This window comes from Crinia signifera, chromosome 4, assembly GCF_055691185.1.
Source record: "Crinia signifera chromosome 4, ASM5569118v1, whole genome shotgun sequence".
NCBI lineage: Eukaryota > Metazoa > Chordata > Amphibia > Anura > Myobatrachidae > Crinia > Crinia signifera.
The window spans coordinates 287,402,696-287,420,836 of record NC_139220.1 but is presented as its reverse complement, the minus strand read 5'-3'; the positions used below and the strand labels follow the sequence as shown (position 1 = coordinate 287,420,836).

Below are 18,141 nucleotides of genomic sequence, written 5' to 3'. Positions count from 1 at the left end.
TGGCAATCATGCCCATCGCCTGGATAATTGTGTTGTTACCTTTTATATGAAAAGTAACTAGTACAACCATAATGCAACCAGTCTGTCTCCACTTTCTCTCTTTAAATATGTATGTGTGCATATAGTAACACCTTACACCAGCGATGGGGAACCTTCGGTCCTCCAGCTGTTGTTGGACTACACATCCCAGAATGCTTTGCTACAGTTTAGCATGGCCAAATAGCAAAACTGTAGGGATATGTAGTTCAGCAACAGCTGGAGGGCCAAAGGTTCCCCATCCCTACCTTACACCATACCCTTTCCAACACACAGTGAAGGCAGCTGTTCTAACATGTGAATTGATGTTGCTGAGGTTGTTAATTTATCGACCTGCATACTCTGCGGTATTCAACCTTCAAATACAAAATGGCTGCCTCCACTGTGGGTAGATGAATAGGGTTGTTTGGGGTTTATATTGTATTTGAATAAAGCAGGGTCTCGTGATATTAGGTGTACAATGCCGTATGACAAGTACAAAATCACCTAAAATGAATACGCTTCATTATTATTCTCCCAGTATTTGGTCACGCTGTCAATTAATCCTGGCTTTGGATGTCCCAGGCAAATTATTTCCTGAGTTGTTCAGAGATTGGTCACAAACCTCAGGGCAATTTTAATTGTCACCTGACAAACATTTGGCACCAGTAGTATGTTAATTGAATGATATGGAATTGTATTCTATTTCCAGGTAATATATCTTGTTGCTTGTACATCCCTAATTAAATATGCTAATTGGCTCAATTAAATTATCCAAAATCTTAAATGAGGTGCTATGTAAAAGTTATTTTTCCTGTATGTCAGTGTGTGCGCTTTATCCTTGGTTTCACTGGCAGCCATTTTACCTCCGCCTCCATTAAAATGGCAACCTATCCTCCCACACAAGTGTTGTTTCCGCCTGAGAAAAGGACACGTCTGCTATAGGTCCTTCTGCCCGGCCTCTCTGTATGTCTCTGATCTGACGCTGCCCTGACTTTCTCCGTTGCTCTTTTCCGTTGCGTTTAGCATGCCATCGCTTTTTGTTTAAAGGAGTCTGGGAATAAGCCTCCTGTGGTAAAGTATTGTGCACGCCCTCATTTCCAAACGTCTGAATTTTATATTTAATTTTAAATCCATAAATTATGATTATTTTTATTCTTTGAAATCAGATCTGTATTTCTTCCTCTTACACCAAAAATAATAAAAAACCTTTTAAGCTGTTTCAAAGTGCTCTGTGCAGCCCAGGTTTATCCAGAACTTTTAACGTTGGTGCACCGAGCTGTTTGCTGGCCGAAGTTTCTCCAAGAGACTTTCTGCTGACTTCCTTTATAATAAGCACCTCCCACATAGGCCGTTCTATGCTCCAATGTGGATCTTGATCAATGGAATCATGATTAATCACTTGGGCTGTTCATTGTGTGTATTTGTCTGAGGTTCTTTAGACCTCTTCTATCTGGTTCAGACGTCAGGGTGTGGTCTAGCACTGGCTATGCCACTGTATCTGTCCTCTGCTCCAGGCGCTGAGAACCCAGTACCAGCCCTCGGAGCCCATTTATCAACGAGGGATAAGACTAGTTGTGAATGATAGCACCCGTTATGTATGATAAGTGGTGCTCCAGCCAATTAGCTCCTGTCATGTGTTCAACTCCTAACTGACATGTGTTTGAAAAATGATAGTTGGGAACTGATTGGCTAGAGCACTGTTTATCATAAGCAATGACCATGCTATACATGCATAGACTGCTGCAATGCCCAGTACCCTGGTGTCCCAGAAAATGAATTGCAACTAGTAAAAAATGCAGCTGCTAAGCTATTAACTCACCAGCCCCATTCCTGCCGCATAACACATTCTCAGGGGTGTTTTAAGAGAGGAGGAGTCCCGAGTACAGCCTCCTCTGGCCGCCCCCTCCTCTCTGCCTGGAGTAGCTAGGTCTGAGCACTAGCATTTAGACCCTACTTCCACTGATTTCCGTACTAGCAGCAGTGGGGAGTCTGAGCCCTAGAGCACTTCGACTCCATTGCACATGCACAAGTAAAATGTTGCGGTGGCCATTTTTACATCAATTTCTCTGCTGCCTTCGTCGCTGGACTGTGGAGGGTAAGTATTTAAACAGTGGGTGCAGTGTTTATATAGTGGCCCCCCCTGGGACTCGGGGGCCTGTGCGCACTGCACCCATTATAAATTTCCCACTGACCATTCTCTACTCCTGCCCCTGGCTGCCTAGAGGATGGAGAACCTTTTTAAGATTGAACGACTGACATTCAAAGTCCATCATAAACAGGGCCTAAGGTGCCTGAAGCAGCGTCTAGTATCAATTAGGGAAGCCAATCCCAGAGCATTTTTTCAATCCCGGAATTCGGGATTGAAAAATGCCCATTCCCGGGATCCCGGGATTGGCTTCCCTAATTAAAAAAAACCGCCCCGGCCGCCCCGCATATTTACTTACATGTGCAGTGCGGCCGGGCGGGTGTTCGGTGAAGCTGGGAGGGTGGGCGGTCCTTTGCTGGAGCCGGGCGGGAGGCGGCCACTTCACTTCCGGAGCCGGGCAGGGAGGTGTGCAGGCGGCCGGGTGATGACAGGACGGGGCTGCGCAGCTTCTTGGCCTGCGCAGCGTGACCTCTGGCCTCGTCACGCTGCGCAGAGCCACAACGCCGGGACGGGAGTAGCCGGGCAGCGTCTGAGCACTTGCTCAGACGCTGCCGGCATTAGACTGCGCATGCGCAGTCTAATCCCGAAATCCCGGGATTGGAAACTCCAATCCTGGGATTGAAATCCCGGCGTTTTAGGGGCCAAATCCCGGGATCCCGCCGATCCCGGGATTGGCCACCCTAGTATCAATAGATTACTGAGATCTGTAGATGACGGACTATTTGTACGTAGAGTCTCCCTGAATTCATCTGGGGTCGAGCTCTCAGCTTTGTGGGTCTGACTCTATGGAACTCCCGCAAAGTGTGAGAGGTGCCCAATCTAGAATCCTTCAGAAACAGACTCAAGACTTTCCTGTTCACTCAAGCATTTCACTAATGTCTCTTTAGGTCCTTAAAACAAATATTTTTTAGTAAAAATGTAAGGGTTAGCACCATCCGTCCGAGATTTCTCAGGACAGTCTGGTAATTAAGACCGGCGTGCGGATGGGTGGCATTCCCGGACTATACAATGTCTGGGAATAGGCAGCTAGTAAATTGTTTAGTCCGGCGACGCCACCCCTTCAGAAGACGGTCTTAATTACCGGACTGTCCGGAGTAATCCCGGACAGGTGGTAACACGAGCACTATCTGAAGAAAAATGAATTATTATTACTATGTATAGCCCACTCTCAGAACAAAGAAACCTATATAATCCATTATTGAAATGGATGCTTTTGTTGGCAGACTCTAAAAAAAAAAAAAGTGTTCTCTAAAAAAAAATATCCCCTGCTGATAATTGAGGAGAGCCATTAATATGCTAATTGCGCTGGCTAGCATGCTAATGACTCTGCTCAGCACAGAGAAGTCCGCCCCTGCAGCACGTCCTCTGTGATATAGAGCGTGGAAGTTGTGGGTGGATTGAATCCCTAACATGGAGACATGAAGCCTGCAGATGCCACAGTCCTGCCCAGTGATTATTGTGCATGCATCTTCCCGCTCCCTCTCCCAGGCAAATGGGTGATGTTTTACCTCTAGCCTTCCTTAACCCAATGACAGGGTTATTGCTGTTGTATCTTGCATGTTTCATTCCTCGGGAAAAGTATTGATGTTCCTTCACTAGTGATTACTTAGTGTGCATCTGGCGGACCATCTAAACAAAGACCATTGTAATGTGCATCCAGTGGACTTTACAAAGGTTTCCCATGGAGGACTATATCACTGATGCAATGAGGACACCCGGTGGCCACTGTTGGAATTGCAAGTGTGACACTGCATAATAGTAACATACAGAGCTGATTATAGTTATTATACTGTACGTATATGGGGATCTGGGCCTATTAATGTATGTGGCATTGTATCTCATGATGGGATAGGGCCCCGCACTGTAAGTTATTACAGAACCTTGCAGTACAGTATAAAACCGCACCGCGTTCTTCTACAACAGAAATGCTCTGTATCCTCTTATAGCATTATAGATTACAATAAGTACATTATCTCATATATAATGTAACATACATATTGTGGAAGATGTTCCTCCACTGCAGGATGGTGATGAAATATGTATGTTGGCATTACTGTAAGAGTAATGCGCTGAATAAAGCTATGCTTGTTCCATGGCATGAAACCAGTGTGCTGCTCACCTTGTGGGGTGCTGCCTGCAGTGCATTATGGGAATACATGATATGTGTCAATATCTGGGGCAAATGGATACGCGTTAAAAGGAAATGTTTTGTAGCCTTCAAAAACAGGTCATAAGTGGCTTCAAAAAAAAGAGAAAAACAGAATGCACCATCTATTAGGTGCACAAGCAGTATTTACAAGATAGGAAGTGACCCTTCTCCAGTGTATTAAGTAATGCGGGCTATACATCTATGGCCTGATTACCATTTATCCTGTTTGGGGAGCAGCCACCCTAATTCTATTGAGCAATGACTGCGAGAGAACAGATTTTCTGATCCTTTTTCTTGTGCGGGGAAGTTTTTTTTCAAGCCATGTGCGTCTCCCTGCCGGATGGTCACATTCAACTTTGAACACGTATTATACACAACTCAACTAAGAAGATCCCTCATGGGTTTGATAGTCCCTATCCCTCCCAAAGCCGGCCACAAATGGCCATGTACCTGTGAGATATTCAGTTGTGACCATGGGTAAACATTTGTAATGCTCGGTAAGGCTGTACGTGACAAGGGGGCCGATTCAGCTGCAGTTCCAATAGCACTTCTCAAGTTACCTCTGGTTGACCTGAAATAAAATACATGTTTGCACTTGTAGGTTAGGCAGTGGTATGATATGTTGACAGTCTTGTCGACATGAGAATATTGACAAAGTAATAATCCTGACGTTTTCCAGGTTGATAATCAGCATATAGACAGTGATGAAATATAGATATGTTAGAATAAGGCCATATTGTCTCTGGTGGTACAGCAGGGACTTATTTACTCCTGGAGGCTGCAGCCGCTCCTTTGCAGCTTCCAGTTCCTGATGGTCATGTGACCGTTATTTCCGTGTCAAACCTCTGATACTCCAGTCAGAATTCCCCTTTCCAGAGGTTCCTGAAACCAACGTAACAGTCCAGGGGCCGTGATGTAATAGTGTGCGATTTTTAGTCATGTTTTAACATCCCGATTTTAGCTCTTTTTTTTTTTTTTTTTTTTTTTTTTAGACGCTTGATTTTTAGTAACAATAATGTGCAATTTTTTTAGACCCGGATTCTTGGACCGATCCTCGTTCCAAAAATATGGGGGACAAAAAAACTGGGGCTCCCCTGTATTTTGGAACCAGCATTGGGCTCCAACAGGCCGCAGTGTTATGCCATAGCCAGGGGAAACTTTGTACGTAAGGTCCCCTGGCCGTACCATGCACACTGTGGCTGGTCAGCCCTGGACGATGCCCACTATATATAATGATATATCAGCGCATTGTGCTGTGCATATAAGCGATCTGCCAGCCGCAGCTACACCAGTACAGTATCGGGTGATGATTGACTGCTCACCAAGGTGTGCACCACCCAGTTGTGTTGTCAGGCAGGACAGATTGGGCAGTGTGTATGGATATATCTAATAGTGTGTACCCAGCTCTAGGGTGTCCTGAGGACAGCACTTCACTTGTCGACATTTACCATGTCAACAGCCAGGGGGGGGGGGTGGAATTTGGACCCGATCCCCAAGTCCAGCAGACTACATTGGTACCTCAGTACCTCCTCCTCTGTGTATTTGAGGTCACATTCTAGGCTAATCTCTGGTCCTATGAGAGACACCTGTTGGCTCTGCATGTACTAGTGTAAAGGGAAGAAAACCAGGTTTGTTGAATGCCTCTATTATTTCTGTGGTTGTCCCATTAAACCCCTTTTAACAACACTCCCCCCCCTCCCCCCTGTGTATGCCACGTATTTGTTTGTTCTGTTACTGTGCCTGCAGCTTGCGGAATGTGTATGTGTATTGTGCACGCACCCTCATAGTGGCTGCATGTACGTCCACACGCCGGCCTGTGGTGTATGTGATTACCGTGTATAAATGAAGGGGATACAGCTTGTGATAAAGCAGCTACACCCTCCGCACAACGCTGTAGCTTTTGTTTTCTAATTGGCACCTTTATAATGATGGAGAGGGATTGCTAGCTGTAGTCTCTATGTACAGCGTGATTAGGGGGTCTGGCACTCCGAGCCGCTATGCACACGTAGCTGTAAGCAGTCAGAGCGTATTGTGCAGTGCTAATTCTGTGTCCCCTCCTGATTCCTCTGCTAGATCCGCTACCGGAAGGACAAGGCCCTCTCCAGGCAGACCCCCTGCTTTACCTCCGTCTCTTCCATCAGAGACTTGTCCAATGGGAGCGCGCTGGCAGCCACTGTTCACTATTACTGCCCGTCACAGCTGAGACTGCAGGGTGAGTATGTGTACAGGGGCAGGGAGGTTAGAACAAAGCCATAAAGCACATGGAAACCATAGTAACCTTGGGGCTTATTTATCAATTGATTTTATCATACGCAATAGGATTTAGAACACGTTGCCTGCGATAAATGTTGTTCCAGCCAATCGGCTCTCATCTGTCATATTTTTTTAATCAGCATGACAGTCAAAACTGATTGGTTGGAGCACCAAAACGAGTTTTAAAACTTGTTGCAAATGAGAAAACTCTTTCAGACATTTGCATTCAGGGCCTGAAGCCATGTGTGTACCTGGGAATATTGGCAGAGGCGGGGACCCGGCTCAGTGCTAGCATTGGCAAGTGCGCATACACAGTTGCCGATACTGACAGGGGGTGTTGTTAATGATGTTCTCCGTTGCCTGTACACGCAGGATGACTGAGGGCATCGTCAATGACCCACGGAGTGCACATCCATGATTATATTTAGCGTACACACCAAGCAATATTTAAATAATGTACTTCTGTATGCTGATGTGGTTATCTGCATGGCTACATTAGTTTGCTGCCCCACTGTCCTCCATGATCACCACACCTATTACACATACCTCACGCAGGGTGCAAAGGACCCTTCAAAACCATACCCACAAAATACCTCTGACGTGGTCTCTTGCATGCACTCACAACGTGGCCAATGTTAAGCACCCATTACATGCACTGGCCACGCATGGATCCTCTGGTGTCTATGCATGGTGCGGTGCATTTTGCTAAAGATTGCCGGATGCAGCCACTTCTGGATTTATGTAACTAAAACTCAGGCAGTCCTCTTCTACCCTTCATTAGATTAAAGCCAATTACTAGTTTTCCACTTACAGTTTTCCTCTTGGGACATTGGGAACAATTGGCAATTCCAGCATTTGACCACTGACTCACTGTTTTTAAAGTGAACCTTTCAATATCTACACAAATACCCCAACCGCTATTGATAAATCCTATCTGGTCTTCCGTGAGTTCCAGCAGTCATGAGAAACACAGCGCCGCTTCTCTCCGAGGTTCTGAATGGTTCTCGTTTTTGCAGATGTCTGTTTGAAGGAGACCATGTCCGTGGCTGACAGCATCTATAACCTGCTGCTACTAAGAGACTTCTATGCCCAACATATACCTCCATCCTGCCCGCTGTCCCTGGAAGACCTGCTGTATGTGCCCACCACTCTGCGGGTGAGAACATGTGCTGCACTCGCTCTTCCCTGTGTACAGTGGAAACAGTCACTTATAATGTTCTCTCTCTGTCTTCTGCCCTGTCCTGCTCACCAGGTAAATCTCGTTGCTCTCTTAGCCGATCTGTATTATTGCTTTGAAGTCACCAAGCCGGAGTTTGTCCAACCTAAAGGTATGTCCGCTCCAAAACACCTGACTTTTAGTTCAATGCGGGTAGCCTAAAGGGTGTATGTTTCCTAGAGAGAGGTGCTATAAATTTTGCATTGTTAATGTTCTCTTTCAGACTTACAGCAAAGCAATGACAGTACCACCCCTTCCAGCGCAAACAGTGGCGGGTATGTATGCAATATTAATATTATGCTAGTGTTCCTTCAAATAGTTACGTAATGTATTATTGCTATCTCTGAGTCAAAAGCGTTTTACGCCTGCTTGCATGACACCCTGTGTAACTTATCTATCCACCTGAAGATTTACACCTATAATTACTCTCCTGTCCTGTTTTGTCAGGGGCTCCCCAGTCTTCAACTTCCGGCCAGGTAAGTCTGCCTCTTCCACAGTTGCTAAAGATTTATATGTGCTATTGGCAGGGTCATCTTAATATTAGTAAGGACTCCCGGCAAACATTAGTGAGGGCCCCCGTGAATTAGTTTGCCAGGACACCCCCCCCCCCAGTGAATTAGTTTGCCAGAATCCCCCCCACCCCTTGTCTTCCCCCAGCAATCCAGCACAGCGTCAATCCTCGGTCCCCCGCCTTGTGCGCTGCGGAAGTGGGAGGGCTGCTCGTCGTTTGGGTGAATGTGCGGCGCTGAGTCCACCCGCAAGGCACCTCGGGAGCTGTAGTCTTGGCCACTCCCCCTTGCGGCTCACGCTGCCGGAAGAGCAGCCAATGGTGTAGGAAACTACACCATTCAAAAACAACAAGGGTATGCGCCTGGACCTCACCGTCCGGATCCCCGCCGTCTTTCCCATTGGTGCCCAATGGGAAAGATGGCTCTAGTTATTGGCTCATTGCAGATTAGAATATGTTCTTACAGCAGGTAGTTAAACAAGGCTGTCATTGTTAATTTTCATCTTTGTCTCAAAGGATCTCTCCCTCACTCCTCATCAATGTCTCACATGGAAGGATTTGGAAAGACCTGGTCGAAAAATCCTCTAAGGTTTGTTGGTTTGGCTTGCAACCGTATAGTTATGAAAACAATGCGTAAAGAGGAATCCATTGATTCTAGAGAATTAAATGGATGTATTAAATAAATGCACATGGTCCTATTTACTTTTGACTTTAATATTCCTTATTTCACAGTCACCCACTATCACAAGCAGTTTCCTTCAGCATACCGTTTGGCCTTGACAGTGATGTTGACATTGTCATGGGGAATCCTGTGAACATTCATCGTTCAGTTAGCTCAGACAGCCTTACGCCTCCAGTGTATCCTCCATCCTCCCCAAAATGCATTGCCCGGGCAACTTATACCCCTACTGGGGATGCTGCTGAATTTCCAATGCAACCACGCACCTTCAAGAAGGTCCCATTAACTTGCAAGGGGACGGCAGACCCAGTACAGGAAAAACCAGCTGGTGGACAAGCGACACAGACAGATCTTCCCACCATCGAAGAAGCCTTGCAGATCATCCACAGTTCTGAGACTAGGCTACACCCAGAGGGAGCACCAGATGGCTTCTACCTTCACTCACCAGAGGAACCCAAGCCATCAAAGGTAGAAGAGGAGCTAGTCCCAAATCTAGGTGTCTACCGAACACATGACGGTTCTAGGAGACTCTCCAGGGATGATGACTCTGTGCTGAGGGATAATAGCTTGGATTCTGATTTGGAGGAGACTAGACCTACTCAAGAATCCAGTCGAAGCTCCCTCAGTTCACAGGCCGATTCCTCTGCTGGATCTGGTGCAAAGATGACGAGTTTTGCTGAACGCAAGAAAAAACTTGATGCCAAAGTAGATGCTTCCCCAACTTCATCACCTAATCATTCCAACAATACAACCACATGGGCTCAAAAAGCTGAAGAGTCTCCTGTTAAAAGCCCAGCCTTGAATTCAGAGATGAGCCAGCTTGGAGCCAGGCTTGAAGAGAAAAGGAAGGCCATTGAGGCTCAGAAGAAAAGAATAGAGGCTATATTTACAAAGCACAGACAACGCCTTGGAAAGAGTGCCTTCCTCCAATTGAAAAAGAGGGATGGTGATGAAGATGGTGAAGAGGAAGGTCTGGGTGACTATAAATTGTCTCCAGATTCGGACCCGGAAGAAGGACAGAAGAAACCTGGTGAAGTAGAAGAGAAAAATGATAGAAAGCTGCATGATGTATCAGGGAAAACCCGAGAAGAAAAACAAGTAACCTTCTCTCCGGATGTTACAAAAGATGGACTTGAGAACAATCTTGGAGACTACAACAAAGCCGTGGCTAAGCTTAATACAGCACTATCCTCCCTCCAATCTGACATGAAAAGGCTATCAGACCAGCAGGATAAGCTGATGAAAAAAGAGAGCAAGGCCTGGATAATACCAGCACCAAAGTCATCACCCCCACCTCACCGACCGAAGTCTTCTCCACCTGCTAGAATTACAAGGGAGTTTCAGTCTTCTCGCTCATCACCTGCATCTCCTGCCCAGTCGCCTTCACGCCTTGCTCCAAAATCTCCCCAGCCCAACACCAGGAGGTCACTGCAGGTACAGCCTGCAGCCCCAAAGAGTCCTAAAAATACTCGCCCAGTGGAGCTTAAAGTTCCACCTCTCAATAGAGTACTTACCCCACCACAGAATGTGGACACAATCCCACACTTGCGCAAGTTCTCTCCCAGCAAAGTCCAAGTCCAGACCCAGTCCTCTCTGTATTTCTCACATTCAATGGGTGGATATGATGAAAGTGAGGAGACACAGCTAACCAATGAGGTTCATGGAAACTTGCGCCCTGTGGCCTCTGTTGTTCCTCAGAGCAGTGGCATTGGGTCACTGGCAGGGGAAGAGAAGGAAGGGAAAAGGAGCAGCCTGATTGAGATCCCATTGTCTGAACTGTTGCCCACAGAAGATTCAGAGTTAGAGGGGATGGACTCCCTAGAAGACAGCCTGGGAGAGGAAGGAGTATCGCACAGAGGGCTTGGATTCTTCTTTAAGGTAAAGTCCTCACTTTAGCTGTTTGTCTTATTCAGCTCTGTACTTGCAATGCTGTTGGTGTAGTAGTTGTAGTGGTGTTTTTGCTGCTGTTTTATTTACATTTTCTCTAAAAGGACATTTATTTTCCCCTCAAAACTGTTTTATTGCTCATTAGTCATAATAACTTGAGTATTGGGGTGGGTTTTTTTTCTATTATGTTCACATTTACCGGAGAGATCATACTAATATGAGCTTTCATGTAAATGGCAATGCATGCTGAGCATCTGTGGTGCTGCTGCTGTAAGACTTATTCCCACCTATCCTGCTCTTGGGGGGAGGGCCTTTGAAAAGAGATTAAAATAGAGACAAATTACAGTTAGGAGCTAGTTGGATGGTTCTTTATCACTCTTCATTTGATGACTTTTCAAGGCTTCGTACACCTGGCTTAGTGAGTCATGACTACAGATGCCTGAAATGTGCCTGTAAACACAAGGTTTCCTTTCATTGCTCATTTACATTTTTAATGCAGCACGACTGTGCCTGTTAGCAAGTACGGCCATCACAATAGATGTATTGTTTGACAAGCATAGAAAACTGTATTTAACATAAATTTCTGAAACGCATCTGAAGGGTATAGCATCTGTTATACCCATTTCCCTAGAGCAACATGTATGAATTGTTGCGTTATGTGTTTTGTATTGTCCACATATTGGACTATGTTACATAAAATTGCATATAGTGTCCTGATTTTTAGTCCCAATATGTCCTGTGCATTACTTCTATATCCTTGCTCCTTTATTTCGTATCACAGTAAGTGCCATTGGTGGCTCCAGGGGAGGGGCTGCCACAGTTTAAAATTCAAATAGGGGAGCTACTTTAACTGCCAGTGAGTTCGGAATGGCAGCTGGTGTGGCTCCTCCCCTATTTGAACTTTGAACTGTGCTTCAGCCCACCTCTGGAGTTGCCACTGCCATTGGCTGAATAATGTATACCTGTCCTCTTGATTTTAACTTCTAATAATCCACATTTATCTTCTATGCTGCTCCTGGTTGAAACTCTAACATTAGTTTAGCTTCTGGAGCTTTCCAAACAGGAGTGATAGAAATGACGTAATAGCCATTTTGTCACTGCAGGGTGAGGAGCGGACCGAGGATGAGATGGCACAGAGGAGGGCAGCACTACTGGAGAAACAGCAGAAGAGGGTGGAAGAAGCAAGAAAACGCAAGCAATGGCAAGATGAGGAAAAGGAGAAAAAAGAGGAGGCCGGGTATGTTTAGTGTGCATGTGGTGAGATACCATGAGAACTTCATCCCTGCAAGTAGCATCTAGTTAACGTTTTTATCTTTCCCCAGTCGCCAGCTGGAGGAACAACCCGCCAAGGACGAAGACACGATCCTACGCCGAGGCGACTTTACCAGGAAGGAATACCAGTGTCGGCAACAGCTGCAGATCATGAAAGATCTGGATAAAGTACTTCGGCACAAACCCATGACCGTCCGCGCTGTCAAAGCTCGTCCCAAGACTGTCTTCCATGACGACTCTGTCATTTCGCGTAGTCCTGTGAGAGGATTGTTGGGTAACTTTGGGGACTGTGGGAGTTGGAATTTGTCTGAGAGATACTGGAGGACTAGAATTGGGTTGTTGGGAAAGGTCTGAGTAACAATCTTTGATCTGATTTTAGGTTCCAAGCTGAGTAAGGTTTACTCTCAGTCCACCATGTCCCTGTCCACAGTGGGGAATGACATGGGCAGCGGAACAATGAGAAAATCTCCCCGATCACCGAGGTAATGTGCTTGCCAATCTACAGACAATGCATAGTGGAAAATTAATATGTAATGCATTTCTAGATTAACTTCTGATTGCAAGTCAAAACTGAATATGTACTGACGTAACTGATTGGTACATGTACAAAACAAACCACAGTAAACGCATCGGCACAGCTGTATGGAGACCATTACAACATGAATTGGAAACATTCCAGCTCGTATACTATTAAATAACTGAGATTACATAACGTTATTATTGGAACATTCAAATTTGGGTTGGAGCGCCTTCGTTATCTTCTCAATTCATGACTTGTGAGCTGCTAGTGACATTTACAGGGGACATTGTTACGTATAGTTGCTCACTTGTAACATGATTCTCCTCTTATTAATATTGTGACCTTTTTCTTCAGAGCCGTCTCTCCCTCCGGCCTGATGTCACCAAGTCGGGGTCTGTTTACTCAAAATGGGGACAAGGATTGGGACACTGGTTCCACTGCGTCCTCCCCAGCCTCCATCCCAGAGTATACAGGTAATCTACACATGATCTCGCTATGTACCTACTGTGAAGCATCTGTGAGAGTTGGTTCCATCTTGATCTATATGAGTGAAGCTTTACAGGCACATTATTAGTCATACCCACACATCTGTAAATATCTAATATGCCAGCTACATCTCAATGCCCTTAAGCAGCCATGTCCAACCTGCAGCCCTCCAGCTGTTATGAAACTAGACATCCCAGCATGCTCTGCCACAGTTTTAGTATTCCCTAATAGAGAAACTGTGGCAAGGCATGCTGGGACTTGAAAGATTCATCGCCCCAGGTTAGCCAGGCCTGCCTTAAAGCATGCAGACATGGTCAAGAGGTTCAGTTGTTGTGCCCAATTGAATATCAGAATGCAGAAGAAATTTGCTTAAAGTGCATTTGATGAGGGAATGATTGTTGGGATGGTTGTGTATCTGAGAAGCTGCTAATCACCTGGGGATTTTGCACCTCACAAACCGTAGTGTTTACAGAAAATGGTGTACAAGACAAACATCCAGTGAGCAGTTCTTGGGGGGGGGGAAATTGTCTTATTAATGAGAGAGGTCAGAGGAAAAAAGGAAGACTGCTCCAAGCTGATAGGAAAGTGAAGGTACCGCAGATGGCCATTACATCAGTGCTGTGCAGAAGAGCATCTCTGGAACACGCTAGTAGTGGGATAATGGTGAGGGGAAAGTATTCTTGTCACATATTAGATCCCTTAATACCAACTGAGCATTGTTTAAATGGCACAGACTGAGTAATTTTGCCTACCATGTGCCTCTTAATATTACCATAGTCTACCCATCTTCAAGCATTAAATACACACTGTGGTTCAGCTGACATTATCTCATGCTGGTTCTACTCCAGTGTTCTCCACAGTCACTGGTCTCAGCCCAATAGAGAACCTTTGGGATGTGGAGGAGCAGGAGAAGTGCAGCTAATTAACCTGCAGGAACGGCGTGATCCTGTCACATCCCCATGGGCCAGGGTCTCTAAGCAACGCTTCCGGCACCTTGTAACATCCATGTTTGTGTATTCAGGATGTTATGAGGGCAAAGGTGCTCCTAGCCAGTTATGAGAAGGTGTCTACCAAGTGTATGTGCGCATGTATCTCCTTGTTGGTGTGTATTCCTGTCCATGTGATATTCTATCACCTTCCTTCTAGGACCTCGTCTGTACAAAGAGCCGAGTGCAAAATCAAACAAATACATCATACACAATGCGCTGTCTCACTGCTGCCTCGCTGGCAAAGTCAACGAACCGCAGAAGAACAAAGTCCTAGAGGTTGGTAGATGATGGATATGGTCATTTTGCAGCTGTACGACTCGCCCTCATACACGTCCAGACATAAATGATTCTACGTAGGGCTGAATTATGTGCAGAACCGCATCTTCATGCTATTGATGTGTCCAGACTTGGTGCGCCAAGATGGCATTGTACCAAGGTGGCAGGTGCAATTTCTCCATCTGAGTATGGCCTCCTGTGAGAGCAGTTATCTATCTTTGGACACAGATGCTTCCAGTGACACGCATGCATCTGCATAGCCACCCCTGTAACCTCCAGGGTACGCCTATTGGCCATGCACCTGGTTCTGTACTGCATCACTGAGCACCAACAATTGGGCTGCATTCAAAGGCAGGTATTCAATGCTGTGGGTGAGTGGTGACAGCGAGCAGAGTTTCCTGTTTGCGGTCACCACTCACCCTGACAGTATTCAACGCAGCCCCCTCATACGCCAATTCCCCCTCGCTCCATTTTTTGAGCGAGGGGGAATTGGCGTATGCGGCTCCTGAACCAGCGAGACTCGCGGCTAAATACAGCGAGTTTCCTGCAGCAGCCGCGGGTCTCGCTGTTTTGGGGAATTCTCGCCATCCTGTGACAGCGAGGATTCCCCCGGAACATTGAATAGAGCGAGCGGCCGGCGCGGGGGTTAAACAGCGAGGATCGCTGGTTTCTGCAATCCTCGCTGTTTAACCCCCTCGCTGGCCGCTCGCCCACTGACTTATACCATTGATAAATTGTGAGTCATAACCAGACCCATAGTGTAGAGCAGGCATGGCCAAAATAAGGGTCTCCAGCTGTTGTGAAACTACAAATCCCAGCATGCCTCACCATAATTTTGGTATTCCCTAATAGTAAAAGTGTGGCAAGGCATGATGGGACTTGTAGTTTCACAACAGCTGGAGGGCCATAGTTTTGCCATGCCTGGTGTTGAGGAACAGCAGCGCAGCTGGGTACTGTCCTTTTCCAACCATCCAGATATATAGATTGTATCAGCTGCCATCCTATGGGCACACAATTAGTGACACAGGTAAAGCACCCATAAAAATATACTAATACTAAACTTTTTTTTTTTTAATTAGGATATAGAGAAGAGCCAATCCAACCACTTCCTGATCCTGTTCCGGGACAGTAGCTGTCAATTTCGAGCAGTTTATACCTTTTCGGCGGAGACGGACGAAATGACCCGTTTGGCCGGCTATGGTCCGCGAACAATTAGCCTGTCCATGATTGAAGAAATTTACAAGTACAGCTCTGACCGAAAGCGCTTTACTCAGATACCGAGCAAGACTATGTCTATGAGTGTTGATGCTTTCACGATCCATGGCCATCTGTGGCAGATCAAGAGGCCCACAACACCCAAAAAAGCCAGTACCCCCAAATGAGTGCTCACCTCCAAGCTGCAGGACTGTACTAATATGCCCAAACTTCTATTCAGCTTCTGTCTTCTACGCAGCTGCGGCAGGGTCTGTTTCCTCTCTTTCTGGCTCTGGGCTGTTTATATCTTCAGCCTGCCTCTCACATGGTAGCCTGGAACTCCCATCCATCGTGTCAGCTAAACCCTTCCTCCGGCCACAAGCCGTGGTTTATAATGCGACCATCTGAACCGGTGTCTGATTTTGTTCACCTGCACCCATGGAAAATAGCTGGTTCTCTTTCCACTTACTAGTCCAAGTTGTATAGGTCTCACCTGGGAAATATCTTTTTGTATTTGCTCTTTCTAATGTGCCAAGCTGGTGCCCACTGCCCATCTGCCACCCATTAACTTGGTGTTACCTTTACCAATCTACTGTAACTAATGCCAACTTCTTCACCAGTGCCTTCTATGATATAAATAGTAGGACATGGTTGATATCTGCCCACTGAATAACGTCCAAGATTGTGCCATCTTGGCCTTTGTGTTTATTTGTCTTGCTTTGGTAAAATGATGTGTGCTCAGCTACTGCCGATTGAAGACTGTGGGCCAATGCCATTGTTTCACCACCAGCTACTGCCGGTTGAAGACTGTGGGCCAATGCCATTGGTTCACCACCAGCTACTGCCGGTTGAAGACTGTGGGCCAATGCCATTGGTTCACCACCAGCTACTGCCGGTTGAAGACTGTGGGCCAATGCCATTGGTTCACCACCAGCTACTGCCGGTTGAAGACTGTGGGCCAATGCCATTGGTTCACCACAGCTACTGCCGGTTGAAGACTGTGGGCCAATGCCATTGGTTCACCACCAGCTACTGCCGGTTGAAGACTGTGGGCCAATGCCATTGGTTCACCACCAGCTACTACTTGTAGTCTTTGTAAGATTAAGTTGCTATCCTGCCCCATTTAAGTGCAAATGTTTCTGCACTTGGAACATCGCCACTGTCTGCCCTTCCTCACATCCATCGCTGCCTTGTTTGTCCAAGCCTCATGCTGCCGTTCCACATGCTTTGTGCTATATCTTGTACCTTGCTTAAACCATGCTTTATTGCAGCCACACCACACACATTTTTTTTTTTAAGCGCTCAAGCGTGAGCCAGGTTTGTGTTTTTCTTTTTAATTAAGCCTATGTTACAGGGGCTGGATCCTAGTAGCCTAGGTGCCCCAGACCTTGAGACAGTGGTGGAGACATTCGCTTTGTTGCAGGCTCCATAACAGGCCTCTGGCACCTCCATAACTTTGCTCTTGTAAATGTCGAGGAGCTGTGTATAGTGTGATATCCAGACCAAAACCTGGATGAAAGTTGTCTCTATTTATGAAGTGTGTTGGGAATGAAATAAGTGTTTGGTGGTAAATGTCAAGTTCATTTTAATCAAGGCCATTCTACTTAATTGCCGAGGCTACGGTTCTTGGCTATAATTGAGCTGTGGTTTTTAATATCCAATAACGTTCATAGGGTTAGAACTTACTCTTGGCCTAACCAATCAGCCAGTGTTAGTGCATTGCAGGTGTATAAAGAATCATTCTTATAAACGGTATTGTCTAAGGCAGGGAAAATTCAATCTCATTTGCCTAAGTGACATTAAAAAAAATGAACCTGTGCAAGGTGATATAGCCTCCTGCACCCATCGCCCCTACTGAGAGACTTGTCACTATAGCGTTTCTCATCTTGATCCATACTTTTATTACAGACCTGTTTCTCCATAACTGTTCAAGGACTACAAGCCCCAGCAAGGTTGTGTAAAAATGCACAACATGACTGGATGTCTGCTTTTCTCATGGGCCCCAATCACCACCCTCCTAACAGCACAATTCCTAAAATTGGGTGGACTCTCATTCCTAGAACAATACTTATGCAACATGGGTACTAAGTCAATCAACACTGTAGAGCTGAATTCTGGGCACTGATTGGATATTTAATACGGTGGTGTCATAAGAAAACTTTTTTCCTTGCTGTCTTTTCTTTCCTAGACCTATATATGTTTAATAAATTGGAAGGTCTAGATAGATTTGCATCTTTGGGCCATGAAAAGGGAGGGGGAATTTGACACCTGTTTATCTCTAAATTTCCAATGTGAGAATGTGTTGGCTGTTAAGCCCCACCCCTGCAGAACTAAGCTACTCCCCCACAGAACACAAGTGATACACTATTTATAAATATGCTACAGATAATGAAATTGGATGAATTGTTGGTGGAGCTGTCTCAGCGAGTCTGGACTCCATAGCTGATGACAAGCTGTTCCGCCACATGTTGTATTTATAATATACATACAGATTTATTATAAATATCTATATTAAATGATTTTGCAATTATTTGTATATAAAAAGAAT

General features: G+C 45.8%; 1 protein-coding gene across 3 annotated transcripts in view; it reads left to right on the top strand.

The window, feature by feature from the left end:
• Nucleotides 1-18,140, top strand: part of CAMSAP3 (calmodulin regulated spectrin associated protein family member 3) — a 58,619-nt gene extending 40,479 nt beyond the window's left edge. For 2 of the 3 annotated variants that reach the window (XM_083184912.1, XM_083184914.1), the window contains 13 exons: nt 6,387-6,525; nt 7,583-7,722; nt 7,819-7,894; nt 8,006-8,057; nt 8,230-8,258; nt 8,807-8,879; nt 9,023-10,847; nt 11,960-12,093; nt 12,179-12,402; nt 12,508-12,610; nt 13,003-13,121; nt 14,281-14,399; nt 15,479-18,140. In XM_083184912.1, the coding sequence (XP_083041038.1) occupies nt 6,387-6,525; nt 7,583-7,722; nt 7,819-7,894; nt 8,006-8,057; nt 8,230-8,258; nt 8,807-8,879; nt 9,023-10,847; nt 11,960-12,093; nt 12,179-12,402; nt 12,508-12,610; nt 13,003-13,121; nt 14,281-14,399; nt 15,479-15,781 (3,336 nt within the window). In that variant the 3' untranslated portion in view covers nt 15,782-18,140. Of the gene's footprint in view, nt 1-1,041; nt 1,090-6,386; nt 6,526-7,582; nt 7,723-7,818; nt 7,895-8,005; nt 8,058-8,229; nt 8,259-8,806; nt 8,880-9,022; nt 10,848-11,959; nt 12,094-12,178; nt 12,403-12,507; nt 12,611-13,002; nt 13,122-14,280; nt 14,400-15,478 lie in introns of all 3 variants that reach the window. The other variant, XM_083184911.1, reaches the window with a different exon arrangement.
• The last annotated feature ends 1 nt before the right edge of the window (nt 18,141 follows it).